Source organism: Archocentrus centrarchus, chromosome 18, assembly GCF_007364275.1.
Source record: "Archocentrus centrarchus isolate MPI-CPG fArcCen1 chromosome 18, fArcCen1, whole genome shotgun sequence".
In the NCBI taxonomy this organism is placed as follows: domain Eukaryota; kingdom Metazoa; phylum Chordata; class Actinopteri; order Cichliformes; family Cichlidae; genus Archocentrus; species Archocentrus centrarchus.
Genome location: NC_044363.1, coordinates 9,593,016 through 9,617,097, shown reverse-complemented (window position 1 = coordinate 9,617,097; position 24,082 = coordinate 9,593,016). Strand labels below are relative to the sequence as shown.

The window sequence follows — 24,082 nt, the reverse complement described above, 5'->3', positions numbered from 1 at the left end:
AAGAGTGGAAGCTTCACAGCAAAGGCACCATCATAAATGGAGGGTTTTTTCTTTGTCACCATCTTTTGTAAGTTTGTCTGAATTGCTGGCAGAGTGTCCTGAACCCATTTATTGATTTATAGAAATGGCTTTCAGATCAATATGCCTGAAGATTCAAAAAACTAAACTCGATTGGTACCATACATACGGTGGGCCTCATATCCAAACATTCATTGATTTTATGCACACAGTGGGTCTCTGTTTTTTCCTCTCTCATTTCTCATGTTCAGTCTCTGCTCCTGTCATAAAGGTGATTTCCAATCACAGCAGCAGGGTGGTGTTACAGTGTGAGTCTGCAGGCTGGTATCCAGAGCCTGAGCTGCTGTGGTTGGACAGTGAGGGAAACCTCCTCTCTGCTGGACCTACAGAGACCCTCAGAGGTCCTGATGACCTCTATACTGTCAGCAGCAGAGTGACTGTGGAGAAGAGACACAGCAACAACGTCATCTGCAGAGTCCAACAGAAGGACATCAACCAGAGCAGAGAGACACACATACATGTTCCAGGTACTAATAAGAAGTAAAAGATTTCATTATTTTACCAAATTTTCAGATTTAAACAACACAGGTCTAGTCTTATTTATTTAAGAAAAAAGAAGTTATTTTGCACTTTACTAAGGTGGCGATATGGTGGATCTGGTATTTGTTGGCAACATTAACATTCTCCTGCCTGTTGGCTTGCTGCATATTTCTGCAGTTGTTTGGGCTGTAAGGTATATTACAACCAAATCAGCCTGGTAGGTTCTAAATTTATTTTCCTTCTGTTACAAGTAGAAAATTCCATCTGCATACAATCACATATCAGTCAACTGCCATCATGCTACATTTTCCAGTAAAAAGAAAATAGCGGTTTTATTTCCCTCTGTTGTGAAATTTAATTTCTAAACACAACAGAGGCAACATTTAGTCTCACAACACCTGTGAACAAACTTCTCCTTGATGGACTGTGATCAATATGTATTGAAGTCCACAGATGTAGGAAGTAACTGTACAAATACTTCGTTACTGTACTTAAGTAGATTTTTCAGGTATCTGTACTTTAATTGAGTATTTATTTGTCTGACTACTTTTTACTTCTACTACCTACAATTTTACACAAGCATCTGTACTTTCTACTTTTTCTACATTTTCTAAACAGACTCGTTACTTTAGATTTAACATCTGAAAGAAGTTTGTATTTCCGGTCACTGCACAATCAAGCATCAAACTGATCTGAGTCTAAATGGTGGAACAATAACACATAAGGGACAATCAAATTGGCATTTCCTCCTAGTGCAGGGCTTATTGCATACATAGAGATTAAAGAGACAAAACCATATCATTTATGTATCATTCATAGCACTATAGCCAGGGGGCTGGGGGAAGATATCCATAAGTTGTGCTCGCAGTTCTTCAACATCTTCAACAGGCATCTTCTACAGCCTGTATGCTGTCAGTGTAGGGGATGGAGATCAGCTCAGAGAGCTGTGAAATACTCGGTTACATCTTTGTGAGTTCACTTCATCCACACAGAGCAGTAAACCTCAGAGCAGCAGCAGCAGGTCAGCTGATCACAGCCTGCACACCAACATCATTTACTGGAGCTCACAGAAGAAAGTTGTGGTTCTTCTCCCCATGCAGAGCCACTACAGCTGATCTTCGGGTTCCTCCACCTTCTGAATCCCACTGTAACCCCTGAGTATCCTCATGTTGGTGTTTAGGTGGAGGCACAGTCACCCTCTACTATGGAGGACACAGAGAACAGAGCTGTTTAAATTCCCTTTGACAGTTTGTGTCCTACATAACAGATTCAAGCTGAGTGCATTCATTAGAATTAAAATTTAGATTAGAATAATGCTTTTATTCTCATGCATTATTTTATATTATTACAATAATGTATAATGAGGTTCAGTTAGCTTTACAGAAAAATAGCAGGTAGAAACGTCCTCCAAAGAGCTACTTTTACTTACTTTCTTTTTACATTTCAGAGCCTGTACTTTTTACTTTTACTTGAGTAAAGAAGTTGAATCAGTACTTCAACTTTTACCAGAGTATATTTTTAACACAAGCACTTGTACTTAAGTACAGAATATCTGTACTTTTGCCACCTCTAGAGTCCTACGCCAGAAATGTGATGTCTTGTCCCGAGTTTGGGTACAATCAGTAACTTGTCATAATTGTTACACTATATTAGGTGCTAGTACTTGGTTGGACCTCCTTTTACCTTCAAAATTGTCTTAATAAAATCACACAGTTGCTGCACATTTGTCAGATGCACATCCATGATGAGAACCTCACATTCCAATAAAGGTGCTCTATTGAATTGAGGACAACTTCTGACCCTATCTGAATTTTGCAGGAAAATTCGAGACTCATCAGACCAGGAAATGTTTTTCCAGTTTTCTGTTGTCCAATTTTGGTCAGACCGGTCCTTGTGGCACCAACAACGATGCTATGTTCAAAGTCACTTAAATCACCTTTCTTTTCGATTCTGATGCTCAGATTGAACTTCAGCGAGTTTTCTTGATCATGTCAATATGCATAAATGCACTCAGTTGCTGCCACGTGATTGGCTCATGAGAGATTTGTGTGAAAAAGCAGTTGAACAAGTGTACCTAATGAAATGTATAAAGATTAAAAATGTTTACAAAAAAATGTTTACATATCTGACTCTTCAGGCCTCAAGAGGGCCTGATGGGAATCACACCGTTCTCTTAGACCAGATCTCAAGGATCTGCTGTTTAAATGTTTCTCTCTAGCAGCAGTACCACGCAGTGGAGTATAGGTAGCTGTGCTATTTAGGATCTGCAGTTGTGGAAAGAACTGTTATTATTAGCACAGTTAAACAGACTGTCTAAATGAGCACAGAAGCAGCAGGGCTGTAACCATAACTCATGGAAATCTACAGGGAACAATAGTGTATTGATTAAACAACTACATGACATTTTTTCACATATTTCAGTGTTACTGAAGTAAAACAAAACGACAAATACAACACACATCTTATTTACCCCAGTAACGATGGACCAGAACCGAGTGGAGAAGAAAACAACATGATTCCTAACAAGAACACAGAATCCAGAGATGAGACAACATCAGCTCTGCTGGAAAATGACACGACTGAAGATACGAGCGAGGCAGCCGGCAGACTAAGAAGAGTGAGAAGACAGCAGGATGAATTAAAACAATTGTTCATTGTCTTTTTCTATTTTAAATAAAAATAATATAATAATGCAAAGTGAACTACAAACCCTATACAAAAATATCGCATTCACATATGCAATTCATTTTTCTGCAAATGTTTGTATTTATTTACTTCATTTGTTTATTTGTTTTGAGGATGCCATTATGTTAAATGAAAACAGAAAATAGATATGACATTATCTGTTCATGTGGATCAAATTTTTAAAATTAAAAAAATTTAATTATTTTTACACTTTTTAAAAAGCCAATAAAATACATTTCTAATGTTTGTGACCTAGTTATTTATTCAATTCAAATCAGTTCAATTTTATTTATATAGCGCCAAATCACAACAAACAGTCGCCTCAAGGTGCTTTATGATGGAGTGTGACAGCATTGGGTGGTATCTATTGCAATGTAGTAACGGCACATAGTGTGTTGGGATGTTGTTACTGTACCTGTGTACTTAATACCTTCTTTTTACATCAACTAAATAATTTTGTTACTTCACCTTTGCCTTTTGAATGTGGAAATAATGTATGTTGTAATAAAGTTCCAATCAATTCAAAGCCTACTTGTGTTAAAAAGTATCCATCCATCCATCCTGTTTGTGTGTATGTATGTAAGTGTAAATATATATATATGTATATATATATATATATATATATATATATATATATATATATATATATATAGAGAGAGAGAGAGAGAGAGAGAGAGAGAGAGAGAGAGAGAGAGATAGAGAAAGCACAAGTCAGAATTTGATACCTATAACTCAGTTTGTTGCACTTTGCTCCATACAAGAAAGGATCTCACACATGTTGTTATCCTCTTCACTGCAGTCAGGCCCTCTAATGCGCACTAATGTAGGAAACTTTAATTTCAAAATGAAAAAGACAGAAAACAGCATGTGGACACCATTTGGGAACTTCTCTAAATCATGAGATAAAAGTCAGTGAAGGATAAAAGTAGAAATACTCGACCACTTGTAGTTTCTTAACTGTGCAGAAGTGGCCTCAGCAGTACAACACATTACTTTATGACTGCATTATAATTTGAATTTATTATATTACAGTTTTACGCACTTACTGAGACACATTTCATGAAGTCTTCCACCTGTTTGTCTAAACTTCAAACACAAAACCTGTGAAAAAACACACAAACAAACAGTTTCGTCTCTGCTCAGAATCACACAGTTTATCATCAGCAACATATGGCTGAACAACAGACTTCCATATCAGACTCTCCATATCCAGGGGCACAGCTACTTTATGAGGTGTATGAAAAAAAGCTTTTCAAAGTGGTTTAAAGGCAGTCAGTAAGTTATGTCAGTGTATCAAGAGGAGGCTTGATGAAATTGAAAATGGATGATGGAAAATAAAAGCCGGTAATAGAAGTCTTGTATATTATAGGTCCATGAATAAGTGAGATCTGCAAACATGAACACAGTAACCCTTGAGAGGGTACATTGTGTGTGTGTGTGTGTGTGTGTGTGTGTGGGGGGGGGGGGGGGGGGGGGGGGGGGCGACAGGAGGAGGGGAGATGAAGCTGCCTAGGGGCACCTAATCAGTGCCGTGCCTCTGTTATTGATCACATCATATGCACAGCTGTTAAACACATGCATTGCATATAGTGCATACCCACTTTTTGTGCCACTGTCCATATCTCCAAATACAGAGTCCAGCAACAATGGCTGTTTATCTCACACTATCATATTGGTGTACAACTCAACAGTGCAGGATTCATATCTACAGGCTGAAGGTGATACCACAGAAAAGGGTCATAAAATTGAATTAATTTATTGAAACATTTTAGTCTATAATGTGCAGCTTTGAATTGGTTTAACAGAAATCTAGAGATTTTTGTTTGTGGGAAAAAAATGAACAGCACCTGTGCTGTATGTGCACTGCCAAAGCTGTGACTGGAGACAAAAATCAAGACTTGCCAACAAAACCACCAAAAGTCATATCTGCCATACAAGGCTGGCTCTATGTTTGCAACTAGCTATAACAAGTGGGCAACTTAACAATAGGTGGACAAGACAACGACTGGATGCTGATTCAATTCAATTCAATTTTATTTATAGAGCACCAAATAACAACAAAAGTTGCCTCGAAGTGCTCTATATTTTAAGGTAAAGACCCTGATCTGATATGAGAGGTGACATGAAGGTTACCTGTTCAGACATCTCTCAGATGGCTGTTTGTGGATGAGAGAAAAACAACATAATAAAACCTGACTGAATTTACTGTCATCGTCCATGTGACCCTGTGTGTTTTTGTTTGGGTGTCATTTGTCTGTTCTGTTCTGGGTTTCTTTGGGTTGTGGGGTTTTAGTTTGTTATTTCTAGTTCCTTGTGTTTCCATGTGTTGAGTCTGCGCTTTGTTCCCCTGTCTGACTTCCTGTTTTATTTTGACAGTCTCGTGTTCCCTGTGCTTTGTGTTTAGTTTTGCGTCCCCTGTGTCATTAGGCTCATTTGGTTCACCTGCCATTCCCTGTTGTTTTCACTTGCCCTAATTACCTTGTGTGTATTTAAACCCTCAGTTTTCCTTTGTTCATTATTGCTGTGTTATCCTTGTTGCCCTCATTGGTCCCCTCTTAGCTGTGTGTGTTCAGGATTAGTATTTAGTTTTTTTCCTTCTCCCAGGCTTTGTGAGTGTTGTTGCCTAGGTAGAGATTTTGGGGTTTTGTGCTTCATGTTAATAGGCAAATAAAGCAGTTTTAGTTTAACTCGTGTGTTGCGTCCTGCATTTGGGTCCTTTCCCTCACCACACAGCCCCCCACCGTAACACTCACCTTTACTAGATTAATTTGCTTCAACACATTTGTAGCAGCTGTATGTTGGTTTCTTCTGTTTCTCTTAGTTATGCTGCTATAGGCCTAGGCTGCTGGGGGGTTCCCATAATGCACTGTTTCTCATTCACCTTATTTACTTTGTTTATACTCCACTCTGCATTTAATCATTAATTGATATTAATCTCTGGCTCTCTTCCACAGCATGTCTTTCTCTCCCCTCAGCCCAACCGGTCGCGGCAGATGGCTGCCCCTCCCTGAGCCTGGTTCTGCTGGAGGTTTCTTCCTGTTAAAGGGAGTTTTTCCTTTCCACTGTCGCCAAGTGCTGCTCATAGGGGGTCATTTTGACTGTTGGGTTTTCTCTGTATTATTGTAGGGTCTTTACCCACAATACAAAGTGCCTTGAGGCGACTGTTTGTTGTGATTTGGCGCTATATAAATAAAATTGAATTGAATTCTGAAGAACAGCTGGAATCCACATCTGCACATTTATTTTCTGAGAGAGCAGCAGAGAGGGACACTGAAAATGATTTTTATAAATACTGATTTAAAACAGAAGTAAGAACCCTTTTGTTTGTTTGTTTTCTGATTAAATCAGGACACATTTGATCAGCACAGAGACACAATAAGTTCATAGCTGAACATCTCACACAGAGACAGCAGCTCTCTGGGATATGTTGGACTGTCAGCTGCTTTTTTGGAAGTTCCCTGCTCAGATTTCTCCTCAAGGTTTTGCTGTCGTCTTCAAAAATGTACTTTTTGACAACACAAAGAACATAAAAATGGAAAAGAGAATCTATCTAATCTAGAAGATTATGTAAACAAAAATAGATTGACTTTAAAAGATCTCTGAGGTTATAACTTTGTAATGATTAATATTTTTACAGCTGCAGGAACCAGTGCTGAGTAATGAAAGGTATCACTGTTCAAAGTCCACATCTGCTGTTTTAGGTAACAGAAGACAGAAGAAGAAATGCAGCACAGAGGCTGTTCATCAGTGCTTTTAAAAGAAATTATTTGAGGTAAGATTTCTTTTTTTCGCTCCTTTTTGTGTTTGGATTTGTATTGTCGTGACCCTGGCACAAAGGGAAGGATTAAAAAATGGAGAACAAACATGACTGATGTGAAAAGTATATTTTTCTGTGTTTTGTAGTTGCCGTCCAAGGCCACTGAGTTTCAGTGAGTACATAACCACCACAAGTATCTACATGAAGGCTCTGGATCAGGTTATTTAGTTCTCTCCTTTGAGACTCCAGTTTTTGCCATTTGTTCAATTATGCAACATTTTGTAGAATTTACCACCATCTGATTTGTCCAGGTTGCCTTATTTTGTTTGTGGTTGTGGCAGACACTGTTTATTGACACTGTTAAAGAGTTTATTGACTCTCCTTCAGAGAAGTAACTAGAAAGTTGTGTTGAAGATTGCTCAGTGCTGCTCTGTTCAAGTCGATCTCAACCGGACAAAACAGAAACTGAAAGTGTCGTGAAGGCAAACTTACAGGAATCTAGATACCCTCAATAAACCCAGGTGACAAACATTACATCCAAGTAGACTCTAAAGTGGACATAGAGGCCTGCGGGCCATCATGGTACTCTCTAATCCAGGGATCCTCAAATCCAGGCCTCGAGGGCTCCTGTCCTGCAGGTTTTAGACGTGTCTCTGCTTCAACACACCTGAGTCAAATATAGAAGTCATTAGCAGGACTCTGGAGAACTTGACTGCATACTGAGGAGGTAATTCAGCCATTTGATTCAGGTGTGTTGGATCAGGGACACATCTAAATCCTGCAGGACACCGGACCTCGAGGCCTGGAGTTGAGGATCCCTGCTCTAACCTTTTAAAGCAGGGGTCCCCAAACGTTTTCCTGCAAGGGCCAAATACCTTTTCCCTTCTCTGATGGGGGGCCGGGTCAGTTTGAAATAGAAAAAGTGTGACAATTGCAGGGGTACCTCAACATAAACATTTTTTGTTTTCAGAAAACGACACATAACCAAACATTAATAACCCTTTCCGGGATCTTGACAGAAAAAAAAAGTCAGGAAATAAATAATAACACTATTAACAAACTAAATAACACTATTTACAAAATAAATAACACTATTTATGAAATAATAACCAAATAACCCTCTCTGGGTTCTTCACAGAAAAAAAAGTCTGTGGAACATTAATTTTATGTTGTGCCGTGCACATCTTAACAGGTAAAGTTGTCAGAGCAGAATCTCTTTCTTAAATGACTCATATGAGCAGTCTTTCAAAGTTCTTGTGTTCCTTCCTTATAAGGAAGGTTCCAGAAGGCTTGTAGATACCGCTGTTTGCAGCTTTCTCTCTCATCAACTTCCCTGTGAAAACCACAAAGCAAGCAGGCTGAGAAACCAAACTCAGTGATACAGCACCTACACAGCACATTACATTTTACTACCAGTATGGTTGTGGGGATGGATTTTATCCCAGTAGATTTTATTATGATCATATTTGTTTATACTCAGAATGACTCATTCAAGTCCGAAAAGTGAGCTTACCTATGTATGTTCAGCAGTGTGAACTGTGGGCCTGCATCTGGCTGGTGAGAAGTTGAATGTCAGGTTCCATTCTAGTCACAGCTAGTCTCAAACACTGATGCAGATGTTCATCTGTCAATCTTGATCTCATCGGAGTTTTCAGGAGTGTCATGTGTGAAAAGGTTTGCTCGCAGATATACGTGCTGCCAAAAAGTGTGGACATCTTCATTGCGCGTTTTTTTATGTTAGGGTACGTGTCATTTGGGAGGGCGGCATAGAAGTCAATAAGACTGTTGGGCTTGAACGCGTCTTTCAGAACATCACAGTTCTGTAACTCGGCCAACTCAAACTGATAAGAAGGCTGGGCTTCATCGATGTCGGCAACAAAGGGGTTCTGGAAAAGACGGATTTCTTTTGCATTAACATGTAGTTCACGGAATCGCACACCGAACTCTGCCTTCAGCATTTCCAGTGCTTCCACACACTTTTCAGTTGGGAACGGGACCGCTGGGTTCTCTGCAGAGAGGTTTTGGGTAGCAGGGAGATGGATGAAGTTGTGCTTTTTCACTTGTTCCAAAAGCAGCGCTAGTTTCACCTCAAATGCTTTTATGTGGGAATACATGTTGCAAATGAGTTTCCCCTGGTCTTGTAGCCAGGGGTGCAGCTATATACTCTCTGAGGTGTATGCAGACACATTTTTAGGCGCCCCCCCCCCCAAAAAAAAAAAAAACAGGGGCGGGGGTGGTAATGCTAATTAGCAAGCTAATACTAACCGCTAAAAGTTGCTCCTGCTTGTTAATTGAGTGAAGGGGCCTACACATGTAACCAGAAAGCACATCTAAAGCGTAATCACAGTCTTTGTGAACCTGTAGTTACATTTCTCGAGGTTCATGTCATTTTTCTTGAAGGCCTTTCACAGCTCCACTGGTGCTGAAAACTAATGTTTGACTATGGCTTTCTGAATACAGCTATCGATTATTTTCAGAATCAAGTATTGTATCAATTATTCCATCAATTAATCAAGTAATCGGATGAGAAATAATTTTTCGTACTAACAATTCATCTGCACATTTTAACTTCCGCACTGCAGTTTTTCTCTATGTCACGTGTCAGACTCAAGGTCTGCGGGCCACTTCCGGCCCACAATCTAATTTTATACGGCCAGCAAGATGATTTCATATAGTTATTATTAATAGCCCGCGGGTAAATGTGCTCCCACCACTTATACTACAAATTCCACGCACTGCAGCAGCTGCTGGCAGGCCAAGAACTGTGCGCTAACCCGTTTTCCCTATTGCCGATTGATCAGTGATCAGCGGATAAAACATCGGTCAGCACATTTTACAGTGACATTTAAGCTGCCTGACTCCCCAAAAAATGACCCAACGAAAAGTGGAAAACAGGGATTTTCCAAACAGGTGGGAGGCAAAAGACCTGAACGCGGACATCGGAGGTAAACCATCTGTCTCTTTTCCTCACTTGCGCTGCGGGGGAAAGAGCGGATTGGTGGGACAGATATGGAAAAGATGAAGAGGAGACCTGCACAGGTGAGCTGAGAGTGCATCACTGCGTCACACAGCAGGAAACGCTGCGCAGCAAAGTCCTGAAGACAGAACGCGTCATAAACAGCGAAACACAGACAGGGAACTTTGTAAAAGGCAGTTTCAGTCTTTTCTGGAGTAAATAGCTTCTGAATTTGGTGACGCGCCTTATTACACAGGTGCGATGAGCTGCCTGAGGAAATCTGTCAGTTCATAGAAAGTGAAGGAAAAGCCTCAGCAGGGCTCCGGGATGAAAGGTGGCTGAGAGTCGACTTTTCTCATGAAGCATCATAATGCGTCCCTGCAGCTTTGGGGACTGGACCGCGTGATAACTTGTCTCCACCGCTGTGTTTGCAGCTGCGCTATTTACTGATAAACTGGACACACTGCGCAGTTTATGCAGCGTTTTTCCGACTGTGAAGCGCAGAAATTCACATTACAGTTTTTACCTGAAAAATTTGCAACTTTTCATCAGTTTGAAATATATTCATGTGATTTTTGAAGAATAATATAATTTTATATTTTATTTAATGTGTTGAGGAAAAAAGCTGCTGTATTCTGGCCATTCAAATTTATTTTAATAATTTAAATAATTATTTTTAATCCTGTTCCGCCCGCGACTCAGAATGTGTCTTCAATTTTGGCCCGTCCTGTGATTGACAGCCCTGTTCTGTGTGAAACAAACAGCGGTGGATGGAGCAGCTACAAAGTTCTTCATGTTGCTGATCAGGTGGTTGAAGAAGGACCTCCAGCTGTTTCCCAATAAAAGTTTTAAGGTGGTTACAGGAGTAAGTGCTGCTGCTTTGGTCTGAGCGCACTGTCTCAGTTACGGCTCATAACTTATGACTGTCTTTAAATGGGACAGGAGGAGGGGAGGTGAAGGAGTGCAGGGGCGCCTAATCAGCGCAGCACCTCTGTTATTGATCATGTCATATGCACAGCTGTTAAATACAGAAAATGCAACTAGAGAAATATTTTCCCACATCGTTTTGGCGCCCCCCTCTTGTGCGGCGCTCCTATGCATTGCATATAGTGCATACCCCCTTTTTGCGCCACCGCTTGTAGCTGCAAGTTAAGGCTGTTCAGCATTTCTGTCACGTCTGTTAAAAATGCCAGGTGCCATTTCCACTCTGGGTCCATCAGCTCTGGGACCGTTTTGTCTTTTGAATGAAGAAGTGCGTTAATTTCGGGTAGCAGCTCGTAAAAACGCCTCAAAACTCTGCCCCGGCTCAACCATCGGACCTCTGTGTAATACAGCACGTCGCCGTGCGCAGACTCCAGCTCAGACAGGAATTGTTGGAACTCCCTGTGTTTAAGTCCCTTTGCTCTGATGAAGTTTATGCATGACACCACAACCTTCATGACAGAATCCCACTTCAACACTTTGCAGCACAGTGCTTGCTGGTGAATTAAGCAGTGGACTTGTAGCGGGGCGGTGAGACCCCGCTCTTCCATCTCCCGCTTGACGCGTCCTGTTAGACCCCGAGACACGCCCACCATACTAGGAGCCCCGTCAGTCGTGATGCTGGCAAGCTTTGACCAGTCCAGGTCCAACTCCTCCATGGTTTGGCATACTTTGCCGAAAATATCCTCCCCCGTTGTAGTCCCTTTGAGACTTTGGAGGGCTGCCAGCTCCTCGCACATCTCAAAGTTTGCGTTAACTCCACGAATGAAAATTACCAGCTGCGCTGTGTCCTGCACATCTGTGCTCTCATCCAATGCTAATGAAAAAAAGTCAAATTCTTTTGTCTTCTGCTGCAGCTGTGCATACACATTACCCCCGATTTCTTCGATGCGTCTGGTGATTGTACTCGCTGACAGACTCACTGCATTGAAGACATCTTTCTTCTCGGGACACACCTCCTCCGCGACAGCATTCAAACATTTCTTAACAAACTCTCCATCCGTGAAAGGTTTACCGCTGCTTGCTATCATTTGAGCAACCCAAAAGCTGGCCCGAACGGATGACTGGTTCAGCTGAGCTTGGCGTACAAATGTATTCTGCTGAGCTAACAGTCCACTTTTTAACTTTGACAGTTTGTCTGCCCGCATTTGGCCTTGCAAGCTATCATATTTGTCTTTGTGAGGGGATTCATAGTGCCGTCGCAGATTGTATTCTTTGAATACCGCCAGCGCCTCTTGACAGATGAGACAAACAGCCTTTTCTTTGCATTGAACAAAAAAATAATCGTTTGTCCACTGCAGGTTAAATACCCTGCATTCTGAATCGATTTTTCTCTTACCTAACCTTTTCGCCATTACAGTGATCCCTCACCTATCGCGGGGTTACGTTCCAGAGACCCCCGCGATAGGTGAAAATCCGGGAAGTAGCGGAGTTATATTAATTTTATTATTTATATATATTTTAAGGCTTTATAAACCTTTCCCACACTCATATAAACCTTCTCCACTCTCTTACTACAACTTGAATGATGAAGATGATGAATTATGTAGCTGGGCAGTACTGATGGCGATGAAGGTGGTGCAGTATCTTCGCCCTCCGTAACTTCTGTTTCCACTATTGGCGTAGGTGTAATTGATCTCTTTGTCCCAGTGATGAACATAGTTATGTGTTACAGAAATATATATATACCGCAAAATCCCGCAATATAATGAAAACTCCGTGGAACAGAATTTGTAATTTTATATTTTTTTAAAATCAACGATAAAGTGAAGCCACAATAAGTGAACTGCGATATAACGAGGGACGACTGTATTACATTCTCTTTGACAGGGGGCAATATTTTTTTCCGTTGGGGTGGGGGTAAGGGAGGTGTTCAGGGGGCCGGGCCAAATGTGAAGGCGGGCCGTATCCGGCCCGCGGGCCGTAGTTTGGGGACCACTGTTTTAAAGGGTCAGAAATGGTGATGTGGCAAAGTTGGCTTTGTTGGCTTGACTCCTGTGACAGAGAAGAGGGTAACAGGAAGTGTTTGGGTGGCTGTAGCTCAGGAGGTAAAGCAGGTCACCTACTTATTAGAAGGTTGTTGGTTTGATCCCTGGCTGCTCCAGTCTACAAGTATCCTTGGGCAAGATACTGAACCCCAGGTTCCTCTCTGATATCTTCATTGGAGTGAATGTTAGATAGAAAGCAGTCAGGCACAGAAAAAAGGGTTGATGTGGATGAAGCATGTTGTACAAAGTACTTTGATTGTTCATGTAAGAACCAGCCCGTTCACCATTTTGCTTTTTTCAGTTTCACAGTGATGAGTGAAGGTCTTCAGGACATCAGTCTGATCATGACAAACACTCTCACTGCTCTGCTGCTGTGCTGTTTCTAACACTTCTCCTCTGCAGAGGTAAATATACAGAATTACATTAGTTACAGGTTGGAAAAACAGTTTATGAATATGAGGCACTGGGATGCTGTACATACACATACTATATAAAGTCTGTTCCCTTGGGGGAACAGCACAGCCACAGTAATGGTACCAACGTTGTTCATTTATATTGTTGTTCCTCTTTTTCATCTTTGTGCTAATTTAGTTTCTTTTCTGTGAGATTTTAAGTAACAAACTGATATCACTTAAGCTTCTGCTCCTGAGCAGCACTGTGTGCACTGTCAGAATGTGTTAATCAGTTAGACCTGTTGTCCTGCTGTTAAAAGGAAGCTTCTTACATTTATATATATATATATTTTTTTATAATTTCTTAACCATGACTCAATTTTTCCAAATTCTGAAGACACAACTCACAACTGCTGCAAATTGAAGCCCAGCATTCAGGTCCAAGAACTGGTTTCTGCCACCATAACAGTTCTCACAACTATTATAAGCTCACTGGACATCATATAAACAATGAAGTGATAAATTCACAACAGTACCATCAGAGGTGTCCATGAATGTTTTACCTTCACAAGGATATGTTACACATTCAGATGTATACCAGTCTGTGGACATAAGTTTCTGTTTTCTCATTTTGGTGAGGTGAAGGTTTTTGCATAGAATGCACAGTCCTGGATGTATATGCAACACAAATGTTAGCGTTTTTACAAAGTATGTAGCAAAACTCAGTAATTTCACCTATTTAATGTAACAGTGCAAACGAAATATATTTGTGTGTGTTTCACTTGTTGCTCTGAGTTTATATGTACTTGAACACCTGCACTCTGACAGACTCAGCGTTCTGTTTCCTCTTTCTGTTTGGATCTCTGATCACATCAAGTGTGTGAGTGAGAAGTTTTAATGGTGGGCTGCTGGCTGCTCACCCAGTGGAACATTAGAAACTGTACTCATATTTTCTAATCACATTATTACTGTTGGAAAAATGTGTTTCTTTTGTCTTCGGCTCCTCAAACAGCTCTGAATAAGATGTCATTGTTTCCTGTTTTTTCAGTAATAACAAGTGAAAGATGAAACATTTGTACCAGCAGCTCATAAAAACCATATTGATAGAATCACTGTGATCGAATGAGGCAAAATGTTGAAGCTCTCAGCTGATCCAGTGAAACTTTCAGGAGTCAAAGACTTTGTTTTTCAGTGTAAACATTAACTGAGTGGTTAAAGTCCCTCTGATTACAACTTTTTATGGATGTTTTACTGTCTGTCAAAATGAAACAAAAACTGTAGCAGTAATCCTGAAACATAAATAACTCTGCTGATGATTACATTCAATACTTCTTACAAGGTTTTATGATTTTTATCTCATCTGTTCACTGGTTTATGGTTTATTGGGTGATGCACTGTAGGTCAGTAATGCACTTACTGCAAGGGTTCTTGTATTAAATTAATTATGCTTGCAATGTGTGTTCTGTGAGTATCCAGGTTGTTTCCCCAACATTTCCTGCAGGTTTTTCTGTTTGGGACAGGTTGGATTGTCAGCTGCTGTTTTAAAGGTCTCTGTCCAGATTTATTCTGAGAGTTTTGCTGTAGTTTCAAAGCAGCATCCTAACAGTCAAAAAAATGGGGAACATAATGTTAATATTAGTTAGTGACCAATGATTTTCAACTAATTTAAAGCTTCAGGAGCCCCTCCACGATCCAGTAACTTGGTGCAATTGTTTAATATCCTCTATTTGTTGGAAAACAGGAAGCAGATGAAAAAGTGCACCAGAGAGGAAAGCTCCAAAATGCATCTCTTTGAAAGTCTTTAAAAGAAAAAGAAATTCCCTGAAAATGTTTCTTTGAGGTAAGATTTTAAGATGTTTAATATTTCATAGGGTTGTACTGCTGTCCTGTAAGACATAAAGAGGGTAAAAACATTTTAGTTTTGCTTTTTTTTTATTTTTCAGAGGTGAAGCATGTCTCTTTACAAGATCATTTGGGCCATTACACTTCGATCCCCTGTCTTCATTGCTGCTGTCCTGCTTCAAACACTTCTCTTCTGCAGAGGTAAATATATTCAGATTATGAAACAACAGACCACTGGGCCTGTACATAGAGAGCCTCTTTCCACAATAAAACACACAGAAAATTACTCAGTGACTGCTTTAACGGTACCAGAATAATTTATTTTGAATTGTTTTTCCTCCTTGTGATATTTACTTTGTGATTTTAAGTAAAGAACAGATTCTTTAAGCTTTGATGCCTGTGCTATAATCGATCTTAAGTGTTGCTTCATCCAGACTTTTATTTGTATCCCAGAACATTAAAAATCATGTCTGGTTCTTTGTAGGTTACTCTCAGGGTGGATCGCAGCAGCAAATATTGGCTCTACTTGGTGATGATGTGATTTTACCCTGTTCTCTGAAAACACCTACGGATGCTTCCCACCTACAGCTGGAGTGGGCGAGAACTGACCTGTCACCAGGATTTATCCACGTTTGGGAAAAAATTAAAGAAAATGTGGAGTTCAAACAGCCGTCGTACGTGGGGAGAACATCACTGTCCTCTGACAAACTGAAGCATGGAGACGTCTCACTGACTCTTTCCAAAGTACAGCTGTCTGATGAGGGACCGTACAGATGTTTCATTCCTCAACTTCCACTGGAGTTATTTGTTGACCTTATTGTGGGTAAGTGGATCTTTTTCTAGTACATGGTCAAAATAAAATCAGTTTATGACCCTTTTGTTTTGGTAAGGTTCATCAAAGTATTCCTCAAGGATAAGTGAATCGTTCTAGAGCAGGAATCCTCAAATCCAGGCCTCGAGCTCCGGTGTCCTTCAGGTTTTTGTTGTGTCCCTGATCCAACACACCTGAGTCAAATATAGAAGTCATTAGCAGGACTCTGGAGAACTTGACTGCATACTGAGGAGGTAATTCAGCCATTTAAATCAGGTGTGTTGGATCAGGGACACATCTAAAACCTGCAGGACACCAGACCTCGAGGCCTGGATTTGAGGATCCCTGTTCTAGAGGAAGGGTTGAGATTGCTGTGAAACATTTAGTCCATGGGCTGTTTTTCCAAAACTATGGTATTTGTTTAAGTTAGGGTTATTAAAATTTATTAATTTTTAATTATGTTTATCTGAATGGAATCTAAGAAAAATTCCATTAAGTTCATTTATTTTCTGTTTATGCCTCAGTTCTTCAAAGGTCATAATAACATCAGAGTTTGGATGAGACACAGCTTTAGAAAACAAAACCTGAAATTCAGCATTTACTCTTTCTGGTTACAAAATTAGTTACCATAAGGATCTATTTTGTGACAAAGAATTTGGTTTGAATATTGTAAAACATATAAAGCCAAATTTTATCCATATGTTTAACAATTACATCAGCATTATTAGTTTTGCAGTTTTTTTTCACTTAGTATAAAGACATGGGAAGAAGATCTTTAAGATTATTGTGTGTCCACTGAGGAATATCATCTTTTGAAAAATAAATCATAATGGCCTCAGCTGATCAGCGTAATACAATAAATTTGGACATTTTAATTTGTTGTGATCAAATTCAATTTTATTTATATAGCGCCAAATCACAACAAAATGTTGCCTCAAGGAGCTTTGTATTGCAAGGTAAAGATCCTACAATAATTAGAAAGAAAACCCAACAGTCAAAATGACCTCTTTTGAGCAAGCACTTGGCAACAGTGGCAAGGAAAAACTCCATTTTAAGAGGAAGAAACCACTGACAGAAGAAAAAACAAATGAATAAAAAAGAAACAGTGCATTATGGGAACCCCCCAGCAGCCTAGGCCTATAGCAGCATAACTAAGGGATGGTTCGGGTCACCTGATCCAGCCCTAACTATGAGCTTGATCAAAAAGGAAAGTTTTAAGCCTAATCTTAAAAATAGAGAGGGTGTCTGTCTCCTGAATCCAAGCTGGAAGCTGGTTCCACAGAAGAGGGGCCTGAAAGCTGAAGGCTCTGCCTCCCATTCTACTCTTAAGTATCCTAGGAACCACAAGTAAGCCAGCAGTCTGAGAGCAAAGTGCTCTATTTGGGTGATATGGGACTATGAGGTCTTTGAGATAAGATGGGGCCTGATTATTCAAGACCTTGTATGTGAGGAGAAGAATTTTAAATTCTATTCTAGATTTAACAGGGAGCCAATGAAGAGAAGCCAATATGGGAGAAATCTGCTCTCTCTTTCTAGTCCCTGTCAGTACTCTAGCTGCAGCATTTTGGATCAGCTGAAGGCTTTTCAGGGAGCTTTTAGGACAGTCTGATACTAATGAATTACAATAGTCCAGCCTAGAAATAAAAAAAAAAAAAAAAAAAAAAAAAAAAAAAAAAAAAATTATATTTAAATATATAAAAATAATAAAAAATGCATGAATTAGCTTTTCAGATTTTCAGTATTCTATGCTCCAGGGAGGTCTAGCAGGACAAGTCTATTATCAGAGGCTATAAGATCAGTTCATCACCCTCCTAAAATAATGTCCTGAGTCTTTTTTTCAGTAATTTTTTTTAGAAAAGACAATAAATATGTTTGGTACACCAGCATATTCGGATCATATTCTGAGTGCAAAAACTGCCAGACATGACAGGCTAAAAAAAAAAAAAGAAGACAAAAGACAATAAACTGAAACAAATATTAAAAATGTCATGAAATAAAAATTTCATTAAAAAAATGACTTGTTCCATTATTTTAGAAGGATGACCATATGTAACCTTCACTAATGCTGTTTCTGTACTGTGATGAATTCTGAAACCTGACTGAAACTCTACAAATAAACCGTTCCTCTGCAGATGATCAGTTAGCTGTTTTACAACTACTCTTTCAAGAATTTTTGAGAGAACAGGAAGGTTGGAGATTGGCCTATAATTAGCTAAGACAGCTGGGTCAAGTGATGGCTTTTTAAGTAGCGGTTTAATTACAGCCACCTTGAAGGCCTGTGGTACATAACCAACTAATAAAGACAGATTGATCATTTTTAAGATAGAAGCATCAATAATTGGAAAGACTTCTTTGAACAGTCTAGTAGGAATGGGATCTAACAAACATGTTGCTGGTTTGGAGGAAGTAACTATTGAAGTTAACTCTGAAAGATCAATTGGAGCAAAAGAGTCTAAACAAATACCAGCAGTGCTGAAAGCAGATTAGATAACGACAAGTCTAACAGACCCAGATTATTTTATTGTATTTTATTGTATTACTTAAATCAAATCAAATATTTCTTCTACCATATGAATTTTCTTTCCAAATTTCTTATTTCATGCTTTTGATGTCTTTGGATTCCTTCAGTTCTAGTATAAAAAAAGGTGAAAATAATAATATAAAAAGGATTGAGTAAGTGTATCCAAATGTATCCAGACATTCACCGGTACTGGATGTGCAGCTGGTCAGTGTAAAGCCTTATGTTTCCCTTCTTCAGGTTCAGTCTCTGCTCCTGTCATAAAGGTGATTTCCAATCACAGCAGCAAGGTGGTGTTACAGTGTGAGTCTGCAGGCTGGTATCCAGAGCCTGAGCTGCTGTGGTTGGACGGTGAGGGAAACCTCCTCTCTGCTGGACCTACAGAGACCCTCAGAGGTCCTGATGACCTCTATACTGTCAGCAGCAGAGTTACTGTGGAGAAGAGACACAGCAACAACATCACCTGCAGAGTCCAACAGAAGAACATCAACCAGAGCAGAGAGACACACATACATGTTCCAGGTACCAATAACTCACATTCAGGAACACAATATTTAATTCTTTTCAATTTAACCTGTGTGTGTCTGTGTGTTTTGTCCTTTAAGGTGAAGCCATCAGAGACTCCAATTTAGTTTCCAGTCTCATTGTGGGATTTATTTGCTTGCTGTTTATTATACTGGTTTTTGTTGCATGGAAAATGAACCAAAGTGGTGAGTCAGAAATCCATTTTTCTTAGCGTAGATGTGAAAGTAAGAAAGCAGAATCTGTATGTCACACTTAATTCAGCAGGTACATGAGCGTGTTAGGCTTCAGTCCCATTTTACTTTCTCAGTAATTCTTTGTCTTGTTTGGCTCTATTGAAGTCTGAAGAGTGCATTCAGTTTTCAGACGGATAACTAGCTGCACTGTTTTTAAAGTTAATTTATTGATTTATTATAATGATTATATTATCACATGACCAAAAACTGCTGCTGTCATATTCATTTTACAGTTTGTGATTACTCCTATTAATTTTATTAAATTCTCCCAACAAACATATAACGCCCTGTATTTAAAGCAGAGTGGGTAAATGTAGGAATCTTTCTCAGCATAATACTGAAAATAAATCAGGCTCTGTTTGTTGAAAGTTACTCGTAGTTTGCTCCACACAAGAAAGTGGTCAGTTTTTCCTCTTGTTCACCCCTTTGTTGATCATCACGGCCTTTGAGGTGTCACACTATTATAATTCCCACCATCTAGCAACTGTTCAGTGATAGTTGAAAGATTTATTTTAAGGGGAAATGATTCATTGCAATATACTAATAAAGTAAATTCACACCATGATTTTGTGGGCAGTAACACATCATTTCTATGTGCAGATCACAAAAACACTGAAGCTGAACTGGAAGAAAGGAACTGTGGCTTGATTCATGCGGACACAGAATCCAGAATGAAAGAAATAAAAGAAAATACAGCATTGAATCAGCTGGAAAATGGTGCACCTTATGTTGATACGAGCGAGACAATCAGACAGAACGAGAAGAACGAGGAAGCAGAAAGACAAATGGAGATCAGGTGTTGTTACAGATAGACACTCATGGCACTTTTTCAGTAATTTTCATGAACATTGAAAGCCTTAAACAGATCTTTTTCCATATGCTGTTGTAACCCAAGTTACAAATATTGCAATAATACAATAGAAAAACATCACAACACATGACATTAAATAGTATGTTATAATGATATGATTCATGTTCCAAATAATTTGCAAAAGAAGGTTGAAACATTGACATTAAGTTCACCAAAGAGAACGTGAATAGTGGGAATCCCCCTTTAATGTGCCCCCCCCCCCCCCCGCTTCCCGTGAGTGCAATTAGTGTTTGGAAGAAAAACAATTAGCAATACGAGAGAAGTGACGTAGCTATGTGCATCAAGAACAATTTCTCTGGAAATATGGAAGTTTCCCCACCCAAAGAACAACTGTTGACTGTTGAGACTCCGGGAACAATAACCAGAGAGGTTTTGGCCAGATTTTTTTTTGTGTGTGTTTCTGCTGTTAGGAAATGCTTTCTGGGTGTTGGATGGGGCCTGGATTTCTCTCTACCTCTTCTTCGTGTGGTGGCTGCAGACGACCCACACACACACAGGCTATCGGATGGAGAGCCTGACCCATGAGACTTGAGCTTAAAGACACTACAGTAACTGGATCATATGGTTTGATATTGCACATAGAAAGACAATTTGGTGTGCTCCTGTTTTGCTGCTTTATGGCAGCAGGATTCTGGATTTTCCCTTTTTCTGAACTCAGTGGAACTATTGAACTGTACTGAATCAAACTATTGAACTGAGCTGATTCGAACTATTGAACTGAGCTGATTCGAACTATTGAACTGAGCTGAATTAAAGTGGATTTTGTCGATATTCAATAAAGATTCTAAGTTAAGTGTGACCTACTTAACAGCAGTTGTGAATGTTTGTGTTAAATGCTTTTTGTTTTATTAAAAGTGCAGTGCAAAAGCAGTTTCCATCGTGGGACAAATGGAGACTAGAGCACAAGTAAAATGTCCCAAAAAAGGACGACACTCATCTAAGAGCAACAGACATTTGATAACTATGCCAAAAGGACTGGATGGAGCAAAATGTACAGCACGGGCGATCATAGGAGATCAAGAATTTAGCTGTTTATTGGACACAGGTTCTCAAGTCACAACTGTTCCTAAATTGTTCTACCAGGAGAACTTGTCCAAATTACCAATTCATCCCTTAAATGACTTGCTAGAAGTAGAGGGAGCAAATGGTCAGAATGTGCCTTACCTTGGGTACGCTGAAACAACAATCAAGTTACTTCCCTATGGCTACAAAGTTGTCTTAAAGAACTTAGAAGCCAGGAAAAAGCATTGGGCTGACTGTAGCTTGGCAGAAGTGAAACTGCATAGCACAGACCCTCAAACCATTAAGGCTGGTCAGACAACAGTTCTAGAGGGGTCGATAAGCTGCAGAATCTGAAATGTCAGGAAATGGGTGATGGTCGAATCCCCAAGGTCAACCTCCCTACCAGGTGGCTTACTAGTCACTGACGGGCTAGCAAGTCTGCCATCCAAACTGCCATGCTGCATACCAATTGTCCTCAAAAATGAGTCAGACCATGCTATTACTCTTTCGCTAAAGACTGTGCAGAAATACATGCTATTCAGAGTGTTCAGTCTATTGACCAAGACCAAGTCTTTTCTGTCAAGCCTGAGCACAGATCAAAATTGAACTTTGACTTTGGAAGCTCTCCCATACCCAGTGAGTGGAAGGAGAGAGTAACTGACAAGTTGAATTCCATGCCAGAGGTGTTTTCACACCATCTTCTCGACTTTGGCCGCACTGACAAAATAAAACATCACATAAATCTTCGTGATGAGACACCTTTTAAACACAGACTAAGCCCAATACACCCTCAAGATATAGAGGCTGTATATAACTACCTACAGCAACTTCTTGATGCAGAGGTCATCAGAGAATCTGAATCACCCTTCTCTTCTCTGATTGTGGTGGTCAAGAAGAAGAATGGCGATGTCAGACTCTGTATAGACTGCCGAAAGCTGAACCTCCAAATGACAAAGGACTCTTGTGCCTTGCCTAACTTGGAGGAATCTTTTTCAGCATTGACTGGGTTAGGTCTGTGTCTCTGTCCAGTGTCTGTGTGCCAGTCCCCTGTGTCTAGTCTGCGTGTACCTTGTTTAGTCACTTCCTGTTTTATTTTGCCAGTCTTGTGTTCCCCGTGCTTTGTCTTTAGTTTTGCTTCCCCTGTGTTATTAGTTTCATTTGCTTCACCTGCTGTCCCCGGCTGTTTCCTTGTTGCTCTGATTACCTGATGTGTATTTAAGCCCTCAGTTTTCATCTGTTCTTTGTCGCGTCATTGTCTATGACTCCCATTGCTGTGTATGTCCCTGCGTTTGGTTTCACGTATTTAGTTCTGGCATCCATCCCTCCCAGTAAAGCTCTGTTCTTTGGTTCTCCCACAATAAACACCCTTTTTGTTAAGTTCTGCCTGTAAGTCCTGCGTTTTGGGGTCTTCCTGCTCCTGCCACACACCGACATGACATTACTTTGAAGTTATGTTTAAGTTACTGGATAGTTTCTAAACTGCGACTTCTGTGATAACTTGTAGCTGCTTAGCAGTTACATGGCAATCTGCTCAGTAAAAGTGCTCATAAACAAGAATGCTGCTGGTGCTTTTAAACTAAATGAGAGTGCAAACTACTCAAACACACTTGTACTCACCAACAACAGCGCACAGTGTTGCTATCTCCATGTTGCTGGTGCACTGACTGACAGGCTGATAACCCCCGGAGGGGATGCTACTTGCTTTCTACTGACTATGTCACAGTGGCCACAGTTTCCTGCCGTAATGATGTTCCAAATGTGTTAACAGTTTGTTTGTGCAGGATGTGTCTTTTTCTAACACCTCAAATGTCAAAGTGTGTCAACATGATGTGTTTTACTTTGTTGTGTTTTTTTTAGTCCCGCCTGTGCTCTGTAAAGGTAGCTGGACTGAATATGTGCAAAAGACATCTGGTCACATGGTGTCCAAGAGGTCATCCAAGGGGAGATTTTTGAAGAAAACGTTTGATATGAAATTTGCACTCAGGTCCCAGTTAAGCCCAACAATATAGTCAAAAACAAGCAACATATTTACAGCATAACAAGAAGTTATTCCCTGTGGCAGAGGCTGCAGAGCACCACCAGAGTTCAACAGTCTTACAGCCTCCACTTGAAATGGACTATCTTCATTGAAGTATTTATTTTTATTGGATATTTTATGAATTTTTAACTAAATTTAGTGTCAAGAGTCAGTTCAGGAGGGAACCCATGAACACATTCACAGGATAAAACCTGGAAGCGCAACATGCAATGAAGGGCAGACAGAGCCATTAATGCTGAGGACTGATCGAGGAATGAGACACAATTTACTGGAATTACACACAAAGATCATCAGGATAGAGCAGAAAATCACAAGGGAAGAAGTAAAACTACCACAAGATATGAAAGAACAGTAACATGCAAACTACAAGAGGACCTCTCACAGTAGAGCAGACTCACACTAAACATGAGACCTGAGGGTGCGAGTACTCAGGCACAGAGGGAACTACAAACACTAGAAGAAAACCTTCAACTGGAAACAGTACACAATCAAAAACAAGATTACAAAAACTCAAACAGTGGAATATTAAAGTCATTCAAAATACAAATGTGAAAGTTCAGGTTCTCTGTGATCAGTCCAGGGGCAGGAACCAAGGCGAACTGATGGAGCAGTGGGGGCACTGCAGGGCGGAGCAGACCCCATGCTTAACTCGTTCTTCGGCCACTTGGCATATGTGGTCTAAGAACAGGTTAAGCACATACTAGGATGCTGAGGCAGCACCAGTGGGCTTGGGCGCAGGAAGTTTCCACAGTGTTTAGGAGCACGCTCAGATGTTGTTCACACAGTGTTACAAGAATGCAGCACAAACGTCTCGGACCATGATGCTTAGAGGTCTATAAATATGTGAACATGAATCTGTTCTCTCCATCATGAACTGCAGACTGCAGTCAGTGATCGATGTGGTGAGTGACCGTCTGCTTAAGAT

General features: G+C 40.1%; 1 protein-coding gene across 1 annotated transcript in view; it reads left to right on the top strand.

The window, feature by feature from the left end:
* Positions 1–23,839, top strand: part of LOC115796985 (butyrophilin-like protein 2) — a 43,787-nt gene extending 19,948 nt beyond the window's left edge. Inside the window, exons 2-6 of the mRNA XM_030753479.1 lie at positions 270–558; positions 1,447–1,462; positions 15,667–15,982; positions 18,729–19,010; positions 23,733–23,839. Of these exons, the coding sequence (XP_030609339.1) occupies positions 270–558; positions 1,447–1,462; positions 15,667–15,982; positions 18,729–19,010; positions 23,733–23,839 (1,010 nt within the window). The remainder of the gene's footprint in view (positions 1–269; positions 559–1,446; positions 1,463–15,666; positions 15,983–18,728; positions 19,011–23,732) is intronic.
* The last annotated feature ends 243 nt before the right edge of the window (positions 23,840–24,082 follow it).